This window comes from Bacillus rossius, chromosome 3 (genome assembly GCF_032445375.1).
Source record: "Bacillus rossius redtenbacheri isolate Brsri chromosome 3, Brsri_v3, whole genome shotgun sequence".
Classification (NCBI taxonomy): Eukaryota; Metazoa; Arthropoda; class Insecta; order Phasmatodea; family Bacillidae; genus Bacillus; species Bacillus rossius.
In genome coordinates, this window is record NC_086332.1 from 97,272,934 (window position 1) to 97,300,298 (window position 27,365).

Consider the following 27,365-nt stretch of genomic DNA (forward strand, 5'->3'; position numbering starts at 1 on the left):
ATATATCAAAAGTATTAAAAAATGTATGTATTTTGGCTTTGATATTAAATTGAATTTTATATAAAAAAAATCATTTTATAAGAAATATGGTTTTTGAAATGTGTTTCTAATGCTCAATAGAGCAATTCAGAGTCAATTACCCAAATGGACTTCAGTCAACCAATTCTTTAGTTTTGACTTGATATTATTCATCTTTGAAAAAAAGCTGTGCGCAGATGTAAGTACTGCGGAAGAGTGATTCTATGAACACGGTTTAATTTTGGAATTTATAAATTAGTTCTTTTTTTGATATATTTGAAGTAAAATTTTGTAATAATGTACATTTTTATCCCCAGTGTGTATTACACATTAGTTCAATAAACTCCATTGAAATATTATTGTTTATGTCTTCAAAATTTACACAAAATGGAATGGAAAATGTGTTGAAAAAATTCATTGGACATCAAATATTGAAAAGGTACAACAAAGGGGGACCTTAGATTGAATAGTGCAGTGCATTTATGTATTCATCTCTTCTAGCCTACATATTGGAATATAATTTGGACATGAGTAGAGGGTGTAAACCAAAATAATGCTCCCTGGAACATATACCATGGGTCATCACAAAATATCACGTGGCAGGCTGGGGGTTGAAAACCATTGCATTAAAGTTTAAAGTGTACAATATTCATACTTCTCGTTTAAAAGTAAGTTTTTTAAATCTCTGTGCTTCATAGAAAGGTTAAACTTTAATAATGGAGACAACTGGTTGAGAGGGGATTGTAGTGTGAAACTGTCTTACAATGTTCATAGCTGCCGCTGATCACTAACTTGAGGAACCCGGCACTGAAACCTCGCCACTGGGCGTCTGTCGAGCAAGTCCTCAATCACAAGTTCACTCCAGATGAGCCACTAACTCTCCGCCTGCTCAAAGAGGTTGGGGCATTCTACCACTTGGCTGAAGTGGAGCAGATATCAGCTCAGGCTAGCTCTGAGGCCTCTTTGGAAGGCATATTGAAAAAGGTAATGCAGAGATCTTGTTCATGTTTACTCAATGCTTTGCTTATAAATGTTTTAATAATGTTTAATGTATATCAAATATATATCATACTCTTGTGTATTGTGGTAGGATTTATCACACATGATGATTAAGAAAAACAATGGTGCAAAATGCATACAACACATTTTGTATTGTAAATGAAAACTCACATTTCCTATCCAAGAGTTACCTATAAATTACACTGCTCAGTGTGAGCTCCATTGGGGACGCAGCATTATGCCCAGACTCATTACAAAATATCCTTTGTTTTGGATTGAAATGTATCGATGAAGTGTCGTTTCAGCTTGTTTAGGTCCTGTGGTATGGAAAGCATAGAATCACCTAGACATCTACATTGAGAGAAGTGTGCAGTTTCATCCATTGTGGTCTGGTTAGGTTTATGTATGTTTGTATGTCTTTGCAGGAAATTCTGCAAAAACATTTAAATAGTTTGACAATGTCAAGTTTGCCCACAGGGGATTTTATAACATAGTTTTAATTTTAAGGACAAGAAAGGAGTGATAAAAATAGAATAAGGTAGTTTAAGAACTTATTACATATCTTCTTACTTTAATTTATTCTCCGAATGGACATCAACAATATAGATACTACATTTCACTAATAAAAGTATTTCATTGATGTATGTTTGTAATTTTTGTCTGTGACATGCTGCTACCTTATACTGTATTTATCTTACATTTTACACATTTTACATTTATGCAGCATACATTTTACTTCTTACATTTTATGCCAATTTATTAGTTAAAAAAAATGCAGTTTGATCTTTACGATAGTTTTATACTTTGGGTGAACAAATAAATGTTAACATTGTAATGTGTAGGTGAATATCTGCGTAAGTAACTATAATGTTTTGGTTTTGCTAGTTATTAGTTCACAAACAAGTAGAAACTGTTTTCATTCAAATGACTCACAGCATTGCACATCAAGTACCGTGTTTTATCGCATAATTTTCGCAAATTTTATACTAAAATCAAGTTGAAAAGTAGGGATGCGACATTTATGCAAAAAATTTTTTTTGATAGGTAAAGTTATTAATAAACATAAAACCCATTCATGGAAAGTACATTATTTAAAAGTGGAGTATACAAGAGCACGCCGAACAATTAAAATTAATAATTCATGTAACAAAAACCTTTCTTCAACTTTAAATAGAAAAAAAAAAATGTGAATGTGAATGTGAGCCTGAAATAACAACGCATAACTATCGTACACACTTACCACAAAAGAGTGTGAGCCATCAAATGTAGTTAACTAGGCACTCGACAGTGAGTGCGTGTTGCATCCAATCAGTGAGATATTGATATTTGACTACGTGTTCGCGCTCTATACCTACGGGAAGCAACATAACCAAACATGAATGATGCCAACTACTGCTAGCTACATTTTTATAAGTGGTACACCGCGGCGACACGGACGAACAGATAAAGTTTTTAACGTTTAAAACTGTCTTTAAAAGAAAATTCACACATCAGACCACTTCGTATTTCGGTTAATTAAATAAGTAAAATAGTTAATTTCTGAATAAATATTAGATTTCTACTTTAAAATACATAGTTTTATACGGAAAAGATACCTACACAAAGCGCTTTGAATCTAATAGCAGGACCAAAAACATCATGCGACGTTTACGCGAGAAGTTTTTTTATCAGAATTTTGACGCCCTAAAATATGGGTGCGACGATTATGAGCGTGCGACGATTATGCGATAAAAGAGGTTACTGTGCGCAGGCTGGCGCCTGGCAAGTTACAACCAGCTGCTACTCTGGCATTCGGCTGGAGGAGGAGGAGGAGGGGTAAATCTAAAAATACACCAACTTTAGTTTGTGTATGTAGATTGTGTGGACTTACATGACCATATACACGAGCGCTTTTCCTTCCCTCTCCCACCATTGTAAATGTCCATGAACTAACAAGATAGGATGTTGGTTCTTCATGTGTCTATCACAAGTTGATGCTTTCGACTGCAACATTTTGAAATTATCATGACACTGCAGCCATCGCTCTGCATTTTGCGCACGTATTGTAGCAATACAACTTCTATTTCTGGAAACTTTTCAGTCATAGGTTAACGGAAAGCACGCTTCAAAGAATTGGTGTTTTGGTTGTGACTTTTATATACCTCCAGCGCTGCACTAGTTTCTTGTGTACTTTTATATGCGTACTAATTTTTATTGAAAGAACAGAAGAATGATTAGCATGTTGTCTTTTATTCTGTAGGGAAGAAACCTGGCAGAAAAAAAAAACAGACTGAAAATTGGTGGAAGGGGGGGGGGGGGGAAGGATGTAAAACATGGCAGTTATAGTGTGCGCAGTGGCTTGTAAGCGAAGCACGTGAGCATCCCCTCCCTCACCATTCCCCCTTCAAATATCCTATGTATTTTGGTATATTAGTGCAGAATAGGGAGTGGGGAGCTTAAGAGAATGGAGTGGTTGAGCAAGGGACTCTTTTGTAGTAATAAAGTAGAAAAGAAAGCAGACTGAAAAAGACTGTGTCGCAACACCAGTCTCATATTGCGTACGTGCTGGTAAGTTAAAATGTGGTACTCAAGATTTCACTTGTATTCATAGAATTATGTTGAACACAAAATTTTATGTGTGGTGCAACCCATATTTGAGGGAGACCCTTACCATGAAAATATTAGATTTACATTCCAAAAATTATAGAGCGACCCATACTCAGGGCTACCCCTCTGTGTGTAAATACCATATAAACTGGGAAAATGCATGAGAAATCTGGCTGCAATTTAGTTCCAGAATGTGTAGAATGCATTTGCATTGTATACACACACAATTATTTATAATAAAACAAGTTTTTTTTAAAGTAAAGTATAGTTTCCAATCCTGAAAGTTTTTTTGGTAGTTTGGGGGGGGGGGGGGGGGGGAGTGTTTGGTCTCTAATTATGCTTGAGGGGGAGGGCACCTTTGTACAATACACACCAAGTTATGTACAGTCTAGGATGTAGGTGGGTTTCCCAACCTATCCAAGATGAAGGGAGAGGAGTAACAGTGGGCTTTGGATCTAGGTTTGCTTGTTATTGTATGACCAAAGATGCTTGGATGATCATATAGGCTAAGCAAGTTGTGGTATTGAATGGCTACATTATGTAAGGCAATGATCTCCATGCACACCTCACGTGTGTCCATTGATGAAAAGTGTGTGTTATTGGGAAGAATAACGGTGAATATCTGTATCTGGTACACACGACCTATCACTCTGAAAAACTACTTCAGGTAGATCTCTCTCTCCAGATGAGCCATAAACTATTCTGTTTTGTCTCTGTGAGGCCAATACTATTAAAACTGTCAAGATCATTATGCATAAATGGTAAAAGCTTTATCTCACATTCTCTCCTTTTACACTTTCCTATTAATTAAAATAGTTATTCTGTTTCTGGTTTTGCACTGTATGTGTATTTGCAGGTTTCTGTTATTTTTTTTCTTTTTAGAATAGAGTCACATTACATATAAATGGAATTTTAGGCTCCATGTTGAGCCTAAAACTAGGTTTGATTTATTTACAGCATTATTACTTATTTATTGTTACTTGTTGTTATTGCTTTTCATACATACATTTTAGCAGCATTTTTTCGTTACATCAACTTTTGATGAATGCGTTACTGTCTCCTCGCAGAATCAGTCGGTAATTCTACAGGCTGCAGTAGCTGATCACCACAATATAATTGCTACTACTGCTACGGACGTCTCCATAACCAATGCAAAGTACAGATGAATTCTCATGCACAGATGAGTAGAAGTGCAAGAAGTAGGGTTATTGCACTCTGCCGGTAATTTACTCTTGTTTTGGTTTGCTAAACCTCACCAAGGTAAATCACGACGGAAGACTCCGGGATCTTAGGTTGAATGGCATTGCTTTGTTGTATTAAAATAACGAGTAGAGAGGAAATATGCCGACTGGGAAAACTACCGAACAAAAGTTGATAACCTGTTAAGAATTTATATAGATAAGAAATTAAATAAAAAGGTTAGGTAATTGCAACATAAAATACACAGATATTGGGTCAGCCATAAAAAACATATTTATTTAAAACACAATAAAGAGTATTAATTGAGTATTCGTACAGTCCAAACAAAAATGGGGCCCCCAAAAAAAATTATTATTACTTCGTTACATCTTCACAATAATTATTACTTAGTTACATTTTCAAAATAATTATTACTTAGTTACATTTTCAAAATAATTAACGTAAATTTAAGATACAGAAAGTATTAAAATATTATTATTAAAATCTTGTTCAATAATAAAATGATTTTGAAGCCAAAGGGGTAGTTTGATGAAATATTCGATGAAATTGCACGAAGATACGCGTAGCCGAAACAGGTTAACTACCCATGCTGCATGCTTAGGATTTAGTCGTCGAAAACTTTCCTGGGATTTTTGTTGGCGGCTCCCATCGCCGTAGAACCACGGGACAAGCCCTGGGGTGCCCAGATGTTATGGGCGAAGCTTATGGATCACGCCTCAGGCATGGGGCAGCGAGAGGTCGCCAACACCCGGACCGCTAAACAAGTTTTTTAACAACAAAAAAATTAAACTATCCCATAAATAATTATAAAACAATGATTCCCGGGGAAAAGGCGGTAAAACTCACCTAATGCGGTAGTAAATACACAACTTTCGACATGGATGTCGATGGATACGTGACGAGCACAAAAATTTTGAAGTCTACATTATGGCTGACAAAAACAGAAAGGAAAGTACTACCTTTTCCTTTCAATATGAAGATGACCATAGATATGACAATACGTAGAGATGAGAAACTTAAAATGTTACACTTTCCTGCACTTAAGTGCAATAACTCAATAATTTATCTTAACCACAATATTAATATAAACAAAAGGAAAAATTAATTTATGATGTTTAAAGTCTTTTGAAGTCCATATGTTTTTCTTTTAAATCCACAAAGCTTAACAAAGACATCAATATATTTTAACAAAAAAAGATTTTTATACAAAAACAATGATTTCTTACAAATTGATACTTAAGATAATAATAATTTCATTATACTTCAAATAAACAAAAAGTTAAAAAAAAAACAATTAGGTATTGCAAAAAGATATAATAAAAAGTAGCCTTCCAGTTTGCATTTAATTAAACAACATATATAAGCAATAATGGGCGCATGCCCACACAACAAGTGCACAACGGCACAGCACATAGCAACTCTTAACATAACCATTCACCTAATTATAGTCGCTGCTTTTAAGAACTGACAACACTTATATCTTGATCCTCTAAAAATCCATTTCACCGTGATGAAGAAAACGTGGTATTAGTTTAACTTGAATCACCAAGTATTTCAGAATTTGTATGGTTTAAGTTTTCAACATCAAATATTCGGTAAAGCAGAATTTTCTTGCGTCATTTGACTGAACCATGAGACTCCTGGTAACTTCACAAGACATGTCTATTTGATTTTCAATGTTTTAAGTACTCAAATAACAGTAATCAACAACTTGTTTTTAATGCAAACTTCAGCATTTATAATGTGTTGTCAAAAATGGTAGCCGTTTCAAGACATATCAGTGACAAGTGCCTTCAATGACAGGCTTACTATGTATATCTCTTTCCAAAACATTCTACCTGAATGTTCTAAAGAATCAAAATTTTTCTTAAGTGTCACTTCACTTATTTTAAGTATTAATTGACTGTAAAATGAAATATACAGCAAAGCACACACAATGCAAATTTTTACGATCATGTCTTTAAAATGCATAGAGTAATGTTGTCTTGCTTAGTAATTTCAAATATTCTGGTATTACATGATAAAATATATTGTCATTTTATTTAATCAAGTAATAAAATTTTCTTTTAATTAAATTAACTGAAATTTCATTACAGTAAACTAATTTTTTTATATACTTTTTATACATGCTTGGCAGTAGCTGTGGTTTTTTTTCAATATTATGCTTAATGTATTTTTCTAGTTCACGTACCAAGAGTGTTTTTTATCAGTTTATTTTTGCAGCGTGATCTCCGTACATTTTTGACAGTTCTGTGAAGGCTTCCTAGTTTGTCATTTTGGCAATATGGTTCATGTATTCTCTCTTCTGGTTATACTTAGCTGGCACTTTTTTTTCAACACAATACTGAATAATGTTAACAAAAATCCAATGTTGCTAAAAACGTAGTGAATTAAATAAATAATAATTTGTTGAATAATGTTAGAGATAGAATAGTGTGCTTACTTTTTAACTTATGGATGTCTCTGTTGGCACAGCAATCCATCACATTTTAAGATGATAAAATTTCGATGAGTTAAACCATTTTTGATTCACCAGTTGTTCACATACTATTAAATATAATGTGTAACATTTCTGAAAGTGCAGTCAATGGTTTACATTTAACAATCAAAAATTTCTCCATTTAGTTACCCAAAAATGTTTTTAAAAAAAATTGTGATAAAAAAAGTTTTCAACATATCAGTGTCGGGTGTGTTTATGAAAAGCATCTTAAGAAAATGCTGAGGGCGATGAGTTTAATGTATTTTTAAAGCGAGTGAAAATGGCTAAAATGTTTATTTTCAGAGTAATTTTTTTTGGCGTGGAATACCCGGTACAGATTTTTTGAAAGCACTGGAACTTGCATCACACCTTTATCTTAATTTCTCAGCCATTTAATGTTATGGTTACCATTTAAATGGCGCTCATCTTCCCACCTCACTAACGTAAATACACTCCTGATTAGGCAGACCCCTTGATTTTTCGCTGCTGAAAAATATTTACATATAACCCACTAATAAGTACTTGTATAGGTATGCACAACTTATGTCTGATAGTAATATATGACTTGAGGACACTGTGGTCTAGAAGCAGCCTGCACTGTGTCCAGGTGGAGGACTCGTGGAAGAGCCTGGAGTTTGTAGTGCTGCGCTACAAGGACGCCAAGGATGTGTTCATCCTGAGCGGCATAGAGGAGGTGCAGCAGACCTTGGACGACAGCAACATCAACATGTACACCATCGTGAGCTCCCCGAACATCGGCCCCATCAAGCCGCGGGTGGACGAGTGGGTGCGCAAGCTGCACCTGTTTGGGGAGACGCTGGTGAGTGCTCAAACTTCGGGTTTCACACAGGATGAACATGCACATTGCACACTTTTATCTTTGTGTTGCCCGTGGTTGAACCTGATTATGAGGCCTGTGCGAATATCAGTTCTTTAGTTCAAATAGAATATGAATATCAAATTATTCTCGAATATTAATATCAAATTCGAATATTAAGAATTTAATCCCTTTAATTTTTTTTTCCACATGTAACAAATACAAATTTAAAAAAAAAAGTAAATGTGTAGTGTAGTGGCTTCTGGGTAATTAGAGAATAATACTAAAGTGAAAGGTTGGTTAAGTCAGCTACAATTTCTATAGGTAAATATTTGTTGAAATATTCAAATTTTTAAGGTAAAATATGAATAATTATTTTTCATGGCAATCAAAATAGGATCTGTAAAAAAAAAATTTAATGAACAGTGCAAAGCGAATATGTAAGGCAATTGCAGTGTGTGAGAAGAAACTTCAAGAGGTTGGGTTTGAAAAGAATGTACAGTGAGCAGTTTTATTCTGCAGTTAAATATGATGTAGGTCTAAAAAAATTTAAATCATATTTGTTTATATTATTTACAATGTGAATATAAATCATTACAGTAAGTCCTCTATTTACGTCGTACCGATTTACGTCGTTTCGGATTAACGTCGCTAATGTTTGAGTACTCATGTTTCAATTTAAGTTGTTGCCGATTCACAATAACGTCGTTTACAATGACCGTAAATCTTTATTTTAACCAAAACACCGTATATAATTCGTTTATAATTCTTTGTTTCCTTCGGTAGTTAATTTATGCTATGTAGCGTAAGCTACACGTTCACCGCCTTATCTTATCATACATCATGAGGGACGCTTCCTGCTCTCCGCTGCTCTCCGCGCGGTGATGCAATACTACCAGCCCGCCCGCTCGGCCACCCACGTATCTCGCATGTAGAAGTGTTATCGACTTCCCGCAACGACACAGCATTTTTTCCTACCCCTTTTCGTCCAACTCCTTGGCACTTCAGTAGAGGTGTAAAAGTAACTAAAAAAAGTGTACCCGTATGTATTCGTTACTATAACAATTAGTACTCGTTACTATCGTATCGTCACTCGTTACTTCTGATACCGCATAACATGCTATGTTATGTAACAGCAACGAATCGAGTCGTATTTCGTACGCGTACAGTATGACGTCGCGTAAATAATAATAAATTGAATATAAACAATTAAAAGTATTTGATAATTAACAGCTTTTGTTAACCAAGAAACAATAAAATCTCATTAGAGCAGCTTTATTATAATATCTCTTTTAAGATAAGAACAAAAAACGTGAAAATACGCGATAAGAAAAAACAAAAACATACATATTTATAATTTGTAAAAAAATACTTTCTTACGTTGTTTCTGTTCCAATCTCAAACTTTGTCTACACACACAATACCTTTAATAAACAGTAAAAAACTTGGACGACGAATTTCCAAATTATACTTTTCTTAATAAACAAACATCGTTCTTTGTAACGAATAAGCGCGCGCATGCGTAAAACATACGAAAAATGCGAGTAACGAAATGCATTCGTGTGTAACGTTTCGTTACTCGTTACTAGATGCCGCACCCGTTACTCAGTAACGAATACATACGGTTTGCTACAGCTCTACACTTCAGTCGCTATGACATCATTGAGTTGGCCGGAGTTTTAAACGTGCCGTTGTTAACTTTATCGTGATTAAATGCGTTTGTAGTAGGCCTACAGTATCAGCTCACTGCAATTTATGATTTTTTCTTCATAAGATGTCTTCCAAACGACTATATATCTGTTTTTTATATTTCAATCAATAAAGGTAATAAAGCAGCTGGTTAAATAACCATTCTATAAAGCTGAGAAGTACTAGTTACACTTGTTTCCCACGCTGTCGGTTGTCATTTGCTGATAAAATTGCCCGTTGTCACGTCTGTATGCCAGCGCTTCCGGTAGACCTTGGGCCGTGGCCGGCCGGTGGCATGAAACATGGCTCATTTTGCGTCGTTTCTATTTACGTCGCGGTTTTCAGGAACGTAACCCCGACGTAAACCGAGGACTTACTGTACTTATATTAACATATTTTAACATTAATGTATTATATTTTTTGGCTTGTTTTAATTAAAATTGTGGGTGTAAAAAATTACCCCATGCGGGGGCAAACAGCCCACGTCCATCTCTACCTGCACCGCCAGTTACAAGCATTATTTTTCAACCCCGCTAACCTTGACTACGCCAAGGCTACTTGCGTAAACGCGGTAGAGACGCAAAACTAAATTACATGTTTGATTGGGTGTGCAGTAGGTTATTGCAGCGTTCAAACCAATTACATTATATGCAAACATTTAAATTTATTCCCGATAGATTAGAATACATGAAGTACCAACAAGTGAAATAAAATATATAAAAAAACGACATAAAATTTACAAATGCTATACGTGACGCCCGGCCGTAGCAATCACGTTAGCTGCGGCACAAAAACCTTGCAATCGCATAAGTCTAAGTCTGTCCATCACCGCGCGATGGAGGGGGGGGGGGGGGAGAGTCCACATGAAATCTTGGCTACCGTCCCAAAAACCTCTTCTTTCACCATTAATAAATTAAAGTTTTACTTACATTGGTGCTCGCCGTGCCGTAGAAATTTACTCAGTATGCTGTCAGTTATAATCTGTTTTTAAGGACCTGCTGTACTCTCTTCCCTGTAAAATACATACTTTAGTTGATAACATGGGTGTTAGTAATGGTTCCTAATTACAATATTAAATCTGGCTTTACTATATTAGTCTTCTCAAAATTTATGTGGCCAGATGTAGCAAAAACTCCACATAAATAACCCTAAAACATTATGAAAATACTGTGAAAATTTTGTTCCCACCCAACGAGAAAATCTTCAGTGATACTGAAATTTTTTCAGACTTTCGTTAGTATTAAAAATTAAATTCGAATACAAATAATAAACTATTTATTTTTATATTTGAAAATTTGAATATTCGCACAGGCCTACTGATTACTTATAAACTAGTATAATGTGGGTTTTTTTTTTTGTTGAAACAAAGACCTATCTTTTTTTTTTAGTAATCAACACTTTAGGTTTTACTGCAGGCTACATATTAAAAAGACAACTAGCCTGATTTGATTGATTTTTCTTATTTACAAAACAAGATATCATCACTATTATATAAAAAATGTATTGTATGGACTTGGGCATTATTGTTGTTCATGATCCAATGAGCTAACTTGTTGCATATTGAAAAAACTTTTTAGTTTTTGACTAATTGCTGCAGTATTTTGTTTGTGTTGGGTTTGTTTGAAAATAAATCATGGCTTCGATTTTGTATCTTATAGTCGTTTTCTTCATATTCGTGTAGTTTTGAAAGTTAGTTCTAGTTCTTCTTCTTTGATTAGGATTTTGTCTTATGATAAACTGTCTCTGAATCTGTATATAGGTCTTTGTGAAAGGAACGTTTGGTCCTCTGTGATGTCTTATGGTGGCATTCAGTGGTTCTGCATCACAAATTGTTGCATGGACTGTACTGAAGCATGTTCCAGCAATGTGTGGGATATCTGAAGTCACTCGGCTCCGAGAATCTGTCCGAGTTGTTGCGCTAGTGGAAATCATTGTGCTGCCAATATGTTGTATTCAACATAATATAATAGCAAATATTTGCTCTTTCATAGAAGTATCAATGTCCCAATTTAACTCTTTATTATTTTATTTATTCTTTGCCTTTCCGTGCTTAACATTAAATTTGATGTGTTTTTCTCTATGATTCGCTTAATGTAATATGCTATAGTTATTTTATCTTGTCTTTGCCCTGAATTATTGATTGTTAAAAAAAGAAAAGAAAAAAGGAAAACGAATATCAAAGTAGGTTTGTAATAGTATTACTTTAGGAATAATGTGAATGTGCTGGACAGCAATTACATATGAAGAATATTAGAAAGTAGTGGAAGCTACAATATTAATATTTGACAAATATCTGTATTGATGGATATTATTATTTCTTTAAGTTACATTTGTTAAAAATTATTGACGTATTCCTAACTCAACAAATGGCTGTCTTTAAGCGTACTACTACATTATAAGAAGAGGTAGTCGCCAACTTCAATAGAAATTACCAAAGCTATTAGTTTCTATATAGCAGCGACTAGCTAATCGACAACAAAGTCGTTTAACGCAAGAAACTCAGAAGATTCTATGCTAGTCTGCCTACCCGAAGGAAGTATGTACTTCAACTCGCAGATTTCTGCGAAGTAGTCGGAATCTCAAGAATATTGCGGACGCGGAGAACATCAGGTCCTATCGCACCAACGTGAGCCAATCCAGAAACTGCAAGTCCTGAAGGAAGGACGTTTCAATCGTTAACAGTCACAATTTTTGAGCTACGCAGACCAAGAGTCAATCCAAGGAGGCCTTCAACATTGTTATACCCTGGTGTCACATCATACTGAGGTTGGTCGTTCTCCCCAATTGATCATTGAATTCTTCGATTTCTGTTAACAGTTGAAGAAGAAACTAAATCATCCGTAACTTAACTTGATAGCCATACCCATAAAACTTTTAAAACTTGAACTTAATTACGTAAGAAGCTATGCAATCTCCTGATGATTTCATCTTCAAACACCCCAAATAGTTGACAATATTTGTTTTGTTCTGTAGTTAACCATAACCAGCTGTATTATTAATTTTATAGACGAAATGGATGGTATGTGTAATAACCTTATAACTACTAGAGTAACTGTAATCATTTTATTGAGTTAACATCTGTAATTTACTATAATGTTGCCGACCCAGTGGTCCATTTGACGAATCACTGGGTACACATATCCTTAAGCAATTTATTAATTATTTTATATATATATATATATATATATATATATATATATATATATATATATATATATATATATATATGTGTATTGATTTAAATTGGTAAAAGTCAGTACACCTTAGAATCAGCACACATAATTTATTCCCTTTGCTTACTTGAGAATAATATATCAATTATTTGTAGGTAATGTTTTTTTTTTGAAAACTAATAAAAGTGATTTGGTATTTTAACAGAATTGAGTAAGTGATAACAGAAACTATGTGTTATAACATAAATAGAATTTAAAAAAAAACTTAAGTTAAATGTAAGAAGTTAATTGTGTGTATACGTTTATGTCTGGTTGTTGTGTGTTTTGTGACTGGAACTTTCAGTCAGTTAATAAATACATACAATTATTTCATACAGATTTTGACAAGTTTGTTCTTTATGTATTGTGCTGTGGTACTGGTCATTCAAGTGATAGAATACACTAGTCAATCGACAGTAGTCAATAATTTAACTCAAGAATTAGTACTACAATAAATCATGTGGAGTGGTTTCTGGAAGAAATTATGACCTGTGCACAATTTATTTTTTGTCATTGAACTTGGTTTCTTTGATCGGTGAATGGGTTGTGAAATTTGTTTGAAATGATTTTGGCAAACGGTTCAAGGTGAATTGTGCAGTGGAAAGTGAAGGTCTAATCGTGGGAAGGGTGCTGTTTTTTTGTGTGCTTAGAACTTTATTTTTTTGACTCTTCATGGCATCAATTCCAGTCATTTCAGCTCTTAGGATTATGAAGGCAAAGAGTCAACTGCAGAGGGCGGAGACAATAATGGAAAAGGCAAAGTTGGAATTTTCACTGTCTTAGTAGACCTGTAGAGATATTTTTCAAATCCGGGAAACTTTTGAGGACAGTAAAGGGACACAGATAGAGAATATATGCTTTTGACGAGTTATGCTATAAAGTAATAGCAATTTAAGACACACAAGCAGAATGCTCATATCCTAACATGTGCGATGAAGCACTATCAGCCACCTCCAGCTCACTACAGGCATCATAACCCACAATTGAACTGCCTAGTTTTAATGGTAACTTAAGGGCTGGGCAAAACTATCTGTTTTCTCACGTAAACATGACCATTACGACACAGCTTAAGGTAGCCACCTGCCTAGGTCGCCAAATGTCATGCAGGCTCCAGGTGTTAAAGTGTCATTTACAAACCGCTTGTGTTTTATTGAAAGTGTCTAATTACAAATCCCATTTTAAGCCATTTCACTTATCTGTACAAGTTTTGTTTGATGGTTTCGTCTATAACGTCTAGTTTTTGGACTTTAGAAAAGACTAAAACGAGTGTTTTCATAAACGTTTTAAGGTATGAAAAATTTAACACACAGTATTGTTATATATTTATTAAATTTTTTTATTTAAATTTTTACATATCTACCAAGGTGACAGAAACCATACAGAGATACAAACAAATACTTACAAAGATACAAATAAATACAAAACAAATACTAATATACTAAACAACTACACAGGAAATGAGTTTGGGGGGGGGGGGGGGAAATAGAGAAATACATGCAAATACATACAATATTAAGTAATAACTGATGGAGATATTTGAGAGAAAAGGTAAAATAATAAATAACAATATTACACAATATGCATCACAATATAATGCAATAAGTTACAACAACTGTTATCCTACTAATATTATAAACGCGAAAATTTGTAAGTATAGATAGATAGATGTTTGTTACTCTTTCACGTAAAAATTACTGAATGGATTTGAATGAAATTTTGCCTACAGCTAGCTTATAACCTGGATAAACACGTAGACCCCATATTAATATGAAATTGCATCCCTAAGGGAGTGAAAAAGTGATAATTTCATTTTATAACAGAAAAAATCATAGGTCATAGACATACAAATAGTGAGTGAGTGTCATTTCTTTATGTCTGACACACGATCATACACATAGTAAGGTCTGGCAAATTAATATTTTTCTCCTTGGTGAGACCAGTCTGCTTAGTGGAGCTTGCAGCGGCTAGCAAAATAAAGGCGCTAATAACCATTTTGTTCTTAACTTCATCAATAGATAAATAATGTTTGACAAAAAATGACCTTTGTTTTGAGTTTCACAAATCTACTCTACTTTTTAAGACCAAATTCGTATACAATTTTTAGCATAGTGACAGCTATTCTCTAATACGAAACAAATAAGTACCTATATATAACCAGCAAATTCAACATTCATTTATCAGTCCGAAATTTTTACATAAAATCTATCAGTCTCAAATGTTCATATAAAAGGGCCGGCTCTTTGATAACGTTTTCTGTTTAAAGGCATAACCTAAAAATTCATCATTTAATAAACAGTTATATCCTATAAATACAAAAGTTATTTAATGCTTCTTAAATACTCAATAATGAAGTAAAATCGTTTCTGCACTTTGTCAATTACTTTCTTTGTAAAAAATAATAGAATAATCAATAAACACAAAAAATAACTTACTCTTTCGTAACCAAATTTTTCTGACACGACTGACGTACTGACGCCATTAATGCCGGCAGAAGTGTTGCCATTTATGAATTAGAACTTACCATTAGGGAGTATGTTTTAACTCTACTCCCATGCCATCTACTTTTGAGAAGTAGAAATACAGAAACAAATGCTAAAAATTACTTAATAATATTAATTTTTAAAACCATTTTTGTATTGCAATATATAATAAACAACCATTTGATATATATTGGATATATATCTATTGATATATATTGTCGAACCCAGGTTGATATAAACTGGATATATATCCATTGATATACATATATCCTGGAACCCTGGTAAGTACAATATAAAATATGTTCAAATTGTTTGTAAACCCTATAAATAATATCTAAAACTTTTTTCTGAAACAATTTTAATACAAATAACCATTGCAACAAAGGGTGGATAAAGAGGGGTTAAAATACAAAAGTAAATTGATAACTACCTTAGTAATCACACCATAAAATTCATTCAGATTGTTGGTAAATCTTATATTTTTTTCTACTAAAAATTTATGTCTGAAACAAATTTTGATAAGATGAGCCATTGGTGCAGGGGGTAAAAGAAACAGGGGTAGAATTAAAAAAAAAAAAATCATAACTTTTGACCATGTAGACTATGAAATTCATTCAAATTTATTGTAGAACCATGAATTATTATCTACAATTTTGCCTTTTTTCAGGCTACCATAGCTGCAAGGGTGAAATAAACATGGGTTGAATGACAAAAAAATTTGTAACGCCCTTAGTAGGCATACTATCAAATCTGTTCAAATTGTTTGTAAACCCTACAAATATTACCTAAAACTATTGTTTGAAACAATTTCTGATACAACCAACTATTACAAAAGGTGGATAAAAAGAGGTTAAAATACAAAATAAATTCATAACTCCCGTAGTAGGTACACCATCAAATCCATTCAGATTGTTTGGAAATAAACCTTTGTCTGAAACAATTTTTGATAATACAAACCATTATTGCAAGGGTTTTATAAAACCTGGGGTTGAAATAAGAAAATAAATATTCCCTACCATGTACACTTTTGAATCTATTCTTATTTTTGTTCAACTTTCTAAATAATTTTATAACTTTTGTTGAAATAAATTTGTATCTAACCAATCATTACTGCAAGGGGTGGAAATTAGGTTTTAAAGTAAAAAAAAAAAATCATTACATTTTTAAATAGATATAGTATGAAATCCATAACAATTTATTGTATGAATCCAAAACTTTATCTTAAACTTTGGCTGCAACAATTTTTGATGAAACAAAATATTAATGTAAAAACAAGGGTTAAAATTAAAAAAAAAAATTAAACACTTTTTTAGTATTAATTTTGTTTGATTTTATTTTAAATCATCTTAATAATATCTTAAACCTTGGTGCAAAGAAAATTTTTATACAACCAAGTTATTAGTGTAAAGGATGAAAAATAGTGTTTGAAGGTTAAAAAAAAAAATTGAATAATCACCTTAGTTGGCATAATATGAAATTTTTTCTAAGTTATTCAATGCTGGATGCATCGAGTTAAAAACATTCATAATATTTTCACTGCATGGAAAATGAAAAAAAATTTAATCGATCATTTGGTAATATTGTAGAACATAAATATGTTATGTACATTAAGTTCTTTAAATGTTTCAGAATTTAATAGAAGTTTCAAAAATATTTGCAGAAGAAATATTTACTTCTAAATGTACCTATGCCTGTAGGCTGTGCCAAAAGAGATTTTTTAAAATTTAACTTACTATTTTGGCCACATTTGTCTGCACAATTTGTGTGTGTTTGTTAATTATTTTAAAATTTTATATTACTTTTCCTTTTTCAGAAGGTGCCAGGAGCTTTTGCAGTTAATTTATATTGTGAACTGTTGTATGGTTTTGTTTCAGGAAGCTTGGATAAACTGTCAGCAGAGCTGGATGTACTTGGAAACAATATTCACTGCTCCAGATATACAGCGTCAACTGCCAAATGAAGCCAAGATGTTCCTTGTTGTAGACAAATCTTTCAAAGACATAATGCGCCGTACAGCCAAGGTAATAAATTGCATAATTTTTTAGGATTGTGGTGGATTTAGTTATTCAGGTTTTGAAGCCAATTTTTTTTCTATCAACACAAATTGAGAGACAATATTGCGAAAACAAAGAGCATTGAAAATCTCAAAAATTCTTGACAGGCATCAATAAAAGAGTTCATGATAACCCTAATGTACAGACTGATTATTATGACGGTTAACTTCAGTTACCCTAGCTTCCGACACGAGTGTACCCAAAAACATGTCTGTCCACTATAGATATTTGGTTACCAGTAAAGCTATCTGAGCTGGATAGGTAGTCAGTTGTAATGTAGGCAAAGATTTAGTTAACAAGTGTTGTGCTGATGTAGCATTAAAAATGCAGCAGTAACTGTGGTCACATTAATTGGCCATTTAAATGTGTATATTTTTTCTTTAAGTGAAATGTTTGAACAAACAATCTCTCTATGACATTGATAAAGTACATAAAAAAAGTCTGAATGAAGCACGCACTAGATTGCCACATGTGTAACTTGGATATCATCATTCCTACTGTTGCCAGCAAAACTGTATGTTTGTCATGGTGCTTCCAATAATGACAATTATAATGGAATTCATACTGGTTCTATGCTAAAATGAAATATTACCTATTATTAAGACCATATAGGTTAAAGCACCACAACAAAACTAAATTTTAGATTCAGTCAGGTTTTTATATTGTAGATTATTAGAGTGAAAAAAAAAGAACAATTTTTAACCAATAAAAGATTTGTCTGTTGCTTTGAAAAAATTAAGGAATTCAAGCAGTATAAAGTTAAGTGAGAGGTTATAAAAATTTTCTAGATTCTGTTGAAGCAAAAATTGAACAAAACCATATAAAACTTTAAAGCTATCAAAACTGGCCAGTAACAATTTAGTAATTTTACTCTTATTTATAGATGTGTCCATGATAATTATAATTTATGTTTTTGGTTATTTCCTGATCCAAGATTACTGATATTTTCTGAGTGATAAAAAATGTCAAAACCAGTGAAATGTGCAAGAAACTGTAGGGCGATCAAGGGCCACGCATCTATGGAAACCACAGAGAGAAGCAGGTACGGAGTAGCCTGGTAACAAAAATGGAGACAGCAATAACTATAATCCAATTGACAAAACCAAAAGAGAGCAGCTGAAAAAATAAAATAAATTTTTAAAGAAATACTAGTGACAAGAAAGTATATTAGAAATTTAGGGTTTGATTTCGGGCGATGGGTTTCACTTACCGCTGTGAGGGATATCCTCATTGGAGAGCAAAGAAGACACAGAAAATCCAAAGAAAAGGCAAAGTTAAATGTAAAAAGAATCACATTAAAACACTACATGACAAAAAAAAAGGAGGGAACTAAATCCCTTTTATTTGGGATTACATCCCTTTTAACTTTCTAATGTAACTGGCCAGAATCACGACAAAAATCTATCACGAGGTTACACAGAGCTTCACTAGAGGGTCAGATGACGTGCATAGTTTAAGTTGCCGACAGTACTGAGAAAAGAAAAAATAAGTGAGTGAGTCTTTTAGTACTTGCCACATCTAACCTCAGTAACATAGAATTCTTTAAAATTATTTAGAGTTTGATTAATATCCTTATAAATAAAATATTTCCTTTTCAAGTACCAACATTTCTTACTTTCTGCGCCCGCTGCTAGAATTTGTTGCCTGAATCGTAAATGTTGCTTGCCACCATCATGCGCAGATAACAGCACGAAACAACCATACATTTTAAACTATTAGAAACGGCTCTGATAAAAGGGAAAAAGTCTTGAAAAAGTCCTAAACCTCAGCTTTAGCATGATTGGATTTTTAAGGGATTTTATTGTTCTTGTTAAAATTCACTGAACAGTTAATACTATAAAGTTTCCACACATGTTAGAAGTTATACTTTTATGGCATTACTAAAATATTAACTGAAAACATTTTATATCACGCAACACTAAGTATATGTTTGTATATTTGTTTGTGCTTAAACAACTGAAATTAGTCTGTAAATACTTTCTACAAACAAATCTTAACCTTGCTAAGCTGATTAAACATTATCATATAATATTATATTAAAATGTTGTTGATAAAAGGTTCAAAAAATGTTTTTCCAGTAGATTTGAACCACGTCCCTTGAGGTCAACAAGTTGTGTTCTCTACCGCCGTGCTACTAAGTGTACTGGGAATTAAGAAGGATAATATGTATTATAATGATTGTAATGCCAGTTTTCTTATGTATTTGAAAAATGTGAAATTACTTTATACTATGACTATTTTAGTTTACCAAATAATTCCAGGGTAGTTTCACTATCATAAAGTTACAATACGTTTGGTATGCCCCCTAATATTTACGAAAGTATCACTATATGGGTTTTGTTAGCTTGGGTAAAGTAAATTTCAGCATTGAGTTTACTTAAATGTGGTTTTAACATTACATTTGTTTACATAGCTTGTTGAGTCCATTGGTAAAAAATTGAAGCACTGACAATTGCTAAATTGATATTTCCTGCTTATAACATTTTCCTGCTTATAATGTTTTTTCCTTATGTCCCCTTGAAAAATGCTATAATTTGTTCTACTGTATTAACTTGCATTTCAGTGTTATGTGTTGTATTGGCTTGCTTTGTGGTGTTATTTTGGTTTCATCGCAGTTCACCATATAGACTTGTCCCTATTCGTAGTGTGCAGTTGAGCACGCCCTCTGTGACCAACTGTGCGCTCCACAAAGGGTACTAGAGTGGTTGTACGACCTGTTCACCGCACTGACTGGCTGAGTGCTAAATGTTGGTTCGCAGATGCCTCTCGCAATGGAGTCTGCTACAGCTCCAGATGTGTTGGATGAGTTGAAGCGGAACAATATGCTTTTGGAGGACATAATGAAGTGCTTGGATGCCTATCTTGAGTCCAAGCGAATGGTGTTTCCTCGCTTCTACTTCTTGTCAAATGATGAGCTGATTGAAATATTGGCCCAGGTGAGTATTATATACCTTAACAGCAGCTATTTGAACTGATACATGTTTTGTTTAGTTTTATGAATTGCTGCAAGTAGTAACAGTTTTTGTACATTAAGTATGCAGAAACAGATAGCAGGGAGAGTAAATCTTTATTTGCTTAAATTTGTCAAGAGTTTTGAGAAAAATTCATATGAAAAACAAAATCAAAAAAAGTTTGTTTGGTAGAAAAGTTAAAGAATTTTCTGTGTAGAAAAAAATTTGCAAAGCTAGACTTGTAGACATATAGCCATGTTAGCACAGTCAGTGCATTTTCATCTGTTTTCTTAGGTTTGGTACATTCTGTAATCCCACCTTTGTTTATTCCAGGTAGATTTGGGCTAGCTGAACTTGATCATCAGGTCATGCTATTGTGCTGCCTGTGTTTTAGTGACAAGAGACTTTGTTAAACAGTAATGCTCATGTATTATAGGCTTGTGCGAATACATTTTTTTATTTGAGTTGATGATGAAGATCAAAGTCTTTACCAAAGACAAAGTCAAAGTCGAATTAATTATTGTGGTATTTGAAAAAAAATCCATAGATACAACTTTGAATTCTTGATTGTATGTCCACTGTTCAATCAACGTATGTATTTTGCATACCAAACACTGAATAAGAACAATGTAGGGAACATTTAACAAGCTAACCAATTGCCACTGCTTGTAAATAAAAAGTGAAACATGCAAAACCAAAAATTATTTATGTAAAACCAAGATTAACTTGTGAAGTCCATTTGATAAGTGAACACACTATAATAATTGCATATAACCTAGTACCTTTTGCAATATCTTAAAACATGCTGTTGGTTAAATTATAAAATATAGTGTGAATAACTTTACTTTTTTTGTTAAATTTATAAATATAGAACACCCAATAAATATAAATATTAGTCGTAAATTGGGTATTAAGAAATTTTTCTCTCTCTGCCCTCCTCTTTATATCGGGTATCGGTTATCGGATCGGTAAATTTGGAAATATCGGAATCGGTAACGGTATTGGGTTTTTGGATATCGGGCCATCACTAATTCATACAAGTTTTTGTTTATTGGTATGTGGTTATACTTGTTAATCTGTGCCTTCTAACTGTACATTGTTTATGTGCAGAGAAAATTTAATGCATGTATTTTTTTGTTCAAAACCATACTTTATTTTCATTTGATTATATCTGTACACTGTACAAAATTTCCTATAAATATGGTAGTTCTTTCTTACAACATTATAAAGTTGTGCTTACTGTTACAATAGTTGTGTGCATACACTTAATGAAATTTATTACACAAACAAGAACCCTGTTATCTGTTGTATCTAACAAATCCTCCATGTCCTGTATTGTTCTCTAATGTTAGCTGTTGTTACCCAAGAACAAAAAGCAACTGTTTGTCCGCGCGCACGCTGCCGGGCCATACCGTTGTCGCCGGGCCAAAGTTTGGACTGTGATGAACTTCAGTCGAGCAGGCACAGACATCTGCCGGTAACAGTACAGTTGTTATAAACAACACAGAAGTGGTGTGATGTTCCCGCAGACTAGGAACCCGCTGGCCGTGCAGCCCCACCTCAGGAAGTGCTTCGACGCCATCGCGAAGCTGGAGTTCGGCACGTACAAGGCGGAAGAGGACAAGGACACGGACGAAGACACAGATGATGGGGAGGATGAGGAAGGAGAGCAGTCGGCTGTGAGCTCCATGCCACCGCCGCCTGGCACTGCGCTGGACATCCTCGCCATGGTTTCCCCTGAGGGGGAGACAGTCCCTCTCATCCGGGTATGTGCACATCACCGTGATCCCACCTTTTTGGTTCCCTACATCATGAAGATGCAAAACTCTGTTTACTGAACTTTTTCAGAATATCCTACTATTATTATTTTTTTCTGGTAAAAAGAAATATTTTGCTTTAAGGCTAAATTTCCGATTTTAATGGCCACTGCCTAAGATTCCATAATAATAGCAGCCAATCTGTAAACTTCTAGGTGTAGTTACTAAGTGTAAGTATAAGTAATGCATGTGTTATAGCTGTTAATTCACTTCACTAAATGTGTGGAAAAATAAATGCAAATTATAATGAGGTTTTTCTGTGTGCATTAAAATTTATGAAATATGAAACAGGCCGTAAAAATGCAATGGCCAAATAGATAATGCTAGTTGTGCAACGTTAGCATTTGATGAAGTGCAAAATACTTCTCCATCCAACGCCATCTGAGGCTGCTCAGCCATTTGACGCTTTTCCGTCCATCCCTGTAAGTTGTCGACAACATAATAATAGAAAATTAAAAATACTCAAAGGAATATCCTCAATGATGTCTCTGATTTCATAATCAAAATAACTTATGTGTAACTCAGTATTAAGTTAATTTAAAGATATGTATAACTTATAATATACCGTATTTACTCGTGTATAGCGCGCCCTCGTGTATAGCGCGCACCACGATTTTTGCAACTAATTCCAAAGAAAAAAAAAATTGAAATTTTTTTTTTCCCCCATAAATAAATTTTACTAACATTTTGTGGTACCTGATTATTTAAATTGATGTGTGGTGATGCGTCAGGAAAATACATAAACTCTGCTGTCTAAACGGAAGATAATGAAGCGCTATATCGTCACAACTGGTACGTGGAAGGAAGGAAGGAAGGGAGGGAGGCGTGCCGCGCTACGTTGCTAAGCTGGCGCGGAGAACTTGATGACTCACCGGTGAGGAATGGAGGAAGCGAAGAAATTGCCGGGGGGGGGGGGGGGGGGGGGAACTGGTGACAACATTCTCTCTTTCTCTCTCTCTCTTTTTACTAGCTTCTGAGCTGGCTTTCTGTAAAGGGGGGAGGTCTAAAAATAAACAAGAGACCATGATGTGCGAGCTTGCGCGCGCGCGTGTGCGTGTGTGTGTGTGTGTGTGTGTGTGTGTGTGTGAAACAGAGGCCTTGTTGCTTGTGCGTATGTGTGGGGGCTGGCCAGAAACGTCACCCGTCACCCGGCAGTTAACGACTTACACTCCTCCCCGCCTCCCCCCCCCAAAAATTTTTTTTCCCGTGTATAGCGCGCATCCTTATGTTTTTCCTTTACTTGAGGGGAAAAAAGGGCGCGCTATACACGAGTATATACGGTAATAGTTAATAACTATAATTTTTTTATGTTCAAATTTAATTTCCTTTGTTTGAACCTTTGATGGAGCAAGAAATGAATTTAATATTTTTTGTATTAAAAATATATGAAATTTCATTCCACTTTTAACAAAAAGAAGAAAGAAATATTGTGTAAACATTATTAATTTTTTATGTTAAAAAAGTTATTCTAATTACCTTTTTGGAGTAATGTTCACGTAATATTTACATCAAATTTAAATAATCGGTTGTTTACATTCAATCTCCATCATTGGGAAAATGGCCGGAAGTAACTCTCTGATTTTCATAAGAAAGGCCTGAGACACATTCTGGTACCTCCCCTCCCTCAGCCAACCATCTGGTCTAACAAGAGAAGCTTCACCCCCACTCCTATCATTGCTAGGAAAGAGCATTTCTCACCCTTAATGCCTCTCCTTTTTAAGGCCTAGGGTGGAGCAGAGCTGTTATTGGCTGATAGTTTGGTATGTGAGGATAAAAACGTAAAAGTGCCTGATGGCCCTCCATCCACCGTCTGCCCGAACTAGAGCCATCAGAAGTAGTCTCCCTGCCCCTCATCTCATCACCAACCCTTTTAGAATGTCTAGGAAGACCAATGCTATTGGTCCCTCCCCCTTACCATCCCCACCCTTTCTGACCAACCAAGATTCTATTTAAGAGATAATCCAACTTTTGACCAATGGAAGGGTATCTGAGAGAACTTCCGGGGAGAGGAGGTGTTTGTAGTGTTATGATTAGCTTACAGTTGATGATGCAAGGAAAATAATCATAAAAGCATCTTAAGTGTCAGTGAGAGAAATGCAATTGAAAAGACTATACAAGTGCAAGAGAGTTGGTGGGAGAGATAGAGTCAAGGGATAAGGGGCAGGAAAATTAGTGGTAGTTATACCATATCAATTTTCACTGTATGCTAGGAGACAAGAGAAACACTTAGAACGTAATAACAATTCTAAAAAGAAGATGGTGAACAAGTAATTGCACTTACATGTAGTAGAAAAGATAACAATTTTCTTTAATGAGGTATGATTATTGGAGAGTCGAAAGAAAGGAGGAAGAGAATAAGGAGGTGAAGAGAAACTAGAAAATTATGAGGTATGATAGCAGTGGAAAAAGGGGGAAAGGATGTTAAATAATGGTAACTAATTTTCGTTGTTGTTGGAAATGTGTACAAGAGTGGAATGACAATATGTGCCTGCAAACATCACTCTTCTCTCCTCCCTCTCCCAAAAAAATAATAATGTAACAAGTGCCCACTTTGAGAAATATACAGTAGATTTGTAGAGTAGCTGGCTGGACACAGAATAAAGTGATCCACATGTCAGCCAAACGGGCTTAACTGAGAACCACATGTGTCTAGATCTGAAATAATAAAAACAAACTCGGACACCAGCTTGCAGGCATGTCTCTAGAGGACGCATGGAAAAAGCCTAACCGATTCCTTATCGCACAAAAGGACTACCCCATTCTAATGTACAAATTGATAAATAGATGATACTAGTAGTAAAAAGATAGCATTTGATCAAGTGCAAAATACTTCTTGATCCAACGTCCATCTGTACCCTCTCCAGATCATGGATCCAGATGTGCTGCTACCCTACTTCCGACAGGACCTCTTACTGACAACTACAGAAAAACACCAACCCCATTGCTTGCACCCTACCTGTGTGTGTCCACAGACATCACAGTGCTCTACCTGCATTTACCCTGTCAGAAGGACGTTCAGAGAGGAATTGATAGTAAATGGAATGAGTATAAATGAACAACTCACACAATAAAGATTAGTCATTGTATTTTCAAGTGTGAAATATCAATAAAAAATTCAGTTACGACAAAAACCAGAACAAAACCAAATAAAATAATGCACTCACAACTATGACACACTGGAGTGGCACAACTCATTAAGCAGATATAAGCCACAAAACAAAAAAAAATGTGATAGCACTTTTGTACATGCTTTAGAAGTTATTCTTACTTGGCATAATAAAATGTAAATTTAATTTTGCATACAAATAATTAATAGAAATAAAATAATAAAAGGACTGCAGTGATATAAATATGGTTGATAAAGTTGAATTCATTCAGAACTACACCCTCCCTTAAGCCCGATGTGCCTCACCGCTCCAGAGCCCTTCTCCTCCCAACATCACCCTCTGTTCCAAACCACCCACCATGTTTGTACATATGTATAGCGCGCCACAAACTTCTGCAGGAGGGTGCAGTAATCTCAGTGCTTCGTTCCCGTAAATTAAGTAAAGAAAATTATATGTAACTTGTATTTTTTCCCTAGTGTTCTGTGTTTTTAGCGGACGGAGTGATCACTTCAAGACGGTGTGACGCCTTATTTCATTAAATATTACCAGTTATTATCATTAACAACCATATCTAAGGTAAATTTATTAATAAGCCAGACGGTACAACCTTTAACTTATTAATGTCCTGGATTTACGTTGGACATGGCTTACTCAAGAGTCCTTAGGTTTGTGACATGGTATGTTTTAATAATAGTAATAAATAATATTTTTATTTTTCAATGTCCAGTTTTTTTTCTAGCTCAGGGAGAAAATTTTGAAACTACTTACTCAACCTCTGGGTGTGAGACGATTTATATTGTGATTATTATTGATAAAAAATATATTAATAACTTCAATTCATTTGCGTCAATAATACGTATGCTATTACCTTATAGTATATAAATTTAACTCTCATTCTAATGAAAAACAAATCATATCTGTACACTTACTTAAAATCCATCCAATCGTCATATATTGATCAAGCATTATTCACAAAAACAAATTAAATATACATGGCCTTCCAAAACCCTTTTCTTCTTTTTTTGAAGCCATTCTAGTCTCTCTTTTCCATAGAGGTACTTAGCTTATAACACAGCAACAACGATCAAAAAAAAAATTAAATGCTGAGAGAAATAATACAAAGATAAAATAAATAAATGAAGTAATCACAAACTGCACAGATATGCAGTAACGACTGTGATGGTGACGTCACAGACTGCCGCTTCTTTGAAAGGAAATGAAAACATACATAACACTTGTACATTCTGGAGATTATTGTTCTGTTTTCAGTTTTCATTCAAACTCCTGGTCAATGTTGGCACTGCCTATTTTTAACTCTGTTGCTAAGTCTCAACAAAAAAACCTTCATTCTGCGCACGAGCACCACTTTTAGCACATAACACAGCACAGTTGATGAGTTGATTTGGAACAGCGCACACTTGCGCTTTTCCGTTGTAGAATTTTAACTCGTGGAACCTTGATAGCTGATTAAAGCTGCTTCCACTGCAACGTTCTTGTAGAAGTGACAGGAACACAGGCACCTCGGTAAGTAGATTTACCGGGAGTGCTGAGGCGAGAGATGTGATGGGGTTCGGGCCTGCACTCAACAATAGGCGCGGGTGCGCAGGACCCACTGCAACGACGACCGTCACTCGGACAACATCACGGCCTCTGACAATCCATGCCGGTGCCGACCTCGTGAGGATCCCGAAAACCAGCCGCTCCACCTCCTGAACCAGCAGACTGGTCTGCCGCTACTACAGCCCAGGTCGTGTCAACGCCCTGCCATGACTGCAGTTGGATGTGGTTCCACCAAGTCGTGTCGCAATGCAGGATTCGCCGGATAATTTCCACTCTTACACACCACACCATCCGTCGTCTTCTCACTATCGCATCACTTAATAAGTCCCAGCTTTCATTCACTACCTTCGTCGCACACCTCACATAGTGTGTCCAAACCGCAATTAGCCATGCCAA

General features: G+C 34.7%; 1 protein-coding gene across 4 annotated transcripts in view; it reads left to right on the plus strand.

Annotated features, from left to right (window-relative positions):
- LOC134531065 (dynein axonemal heavy chain 6) overlaps positions 1-27,365 on the plus strand; it is a 491,808-nt gene that overhangs the window by 131,569 nt on the left and 332,874 nt on the right. For all 4 annotated transcript variants that reach the window (XM_063366586.1, XM_063366584.1, XM_063366585.1 and 1 more), the window contains 5 exons: positions 793-1,002; positions 7,890-8,102; positions 17,355-17,501; positions 20,294-20,470; positions 22,015-22,251. In XM_063366586.1, the coding sequence (XP_063222656.1) occupies positions 793-1,002; positions 7,890-8,102; positions 17,355-17,501; positions 20,294-20,470; positions 22,015-22,251 (984 nt within the window). The remainder of the gene's footprint in view (positions 1-792; positions 1,003-7,889; positions 8,103-17,354; positions 17,502-20,293; positions 20,471-22,014; positions 22,252-27,365) is intronic.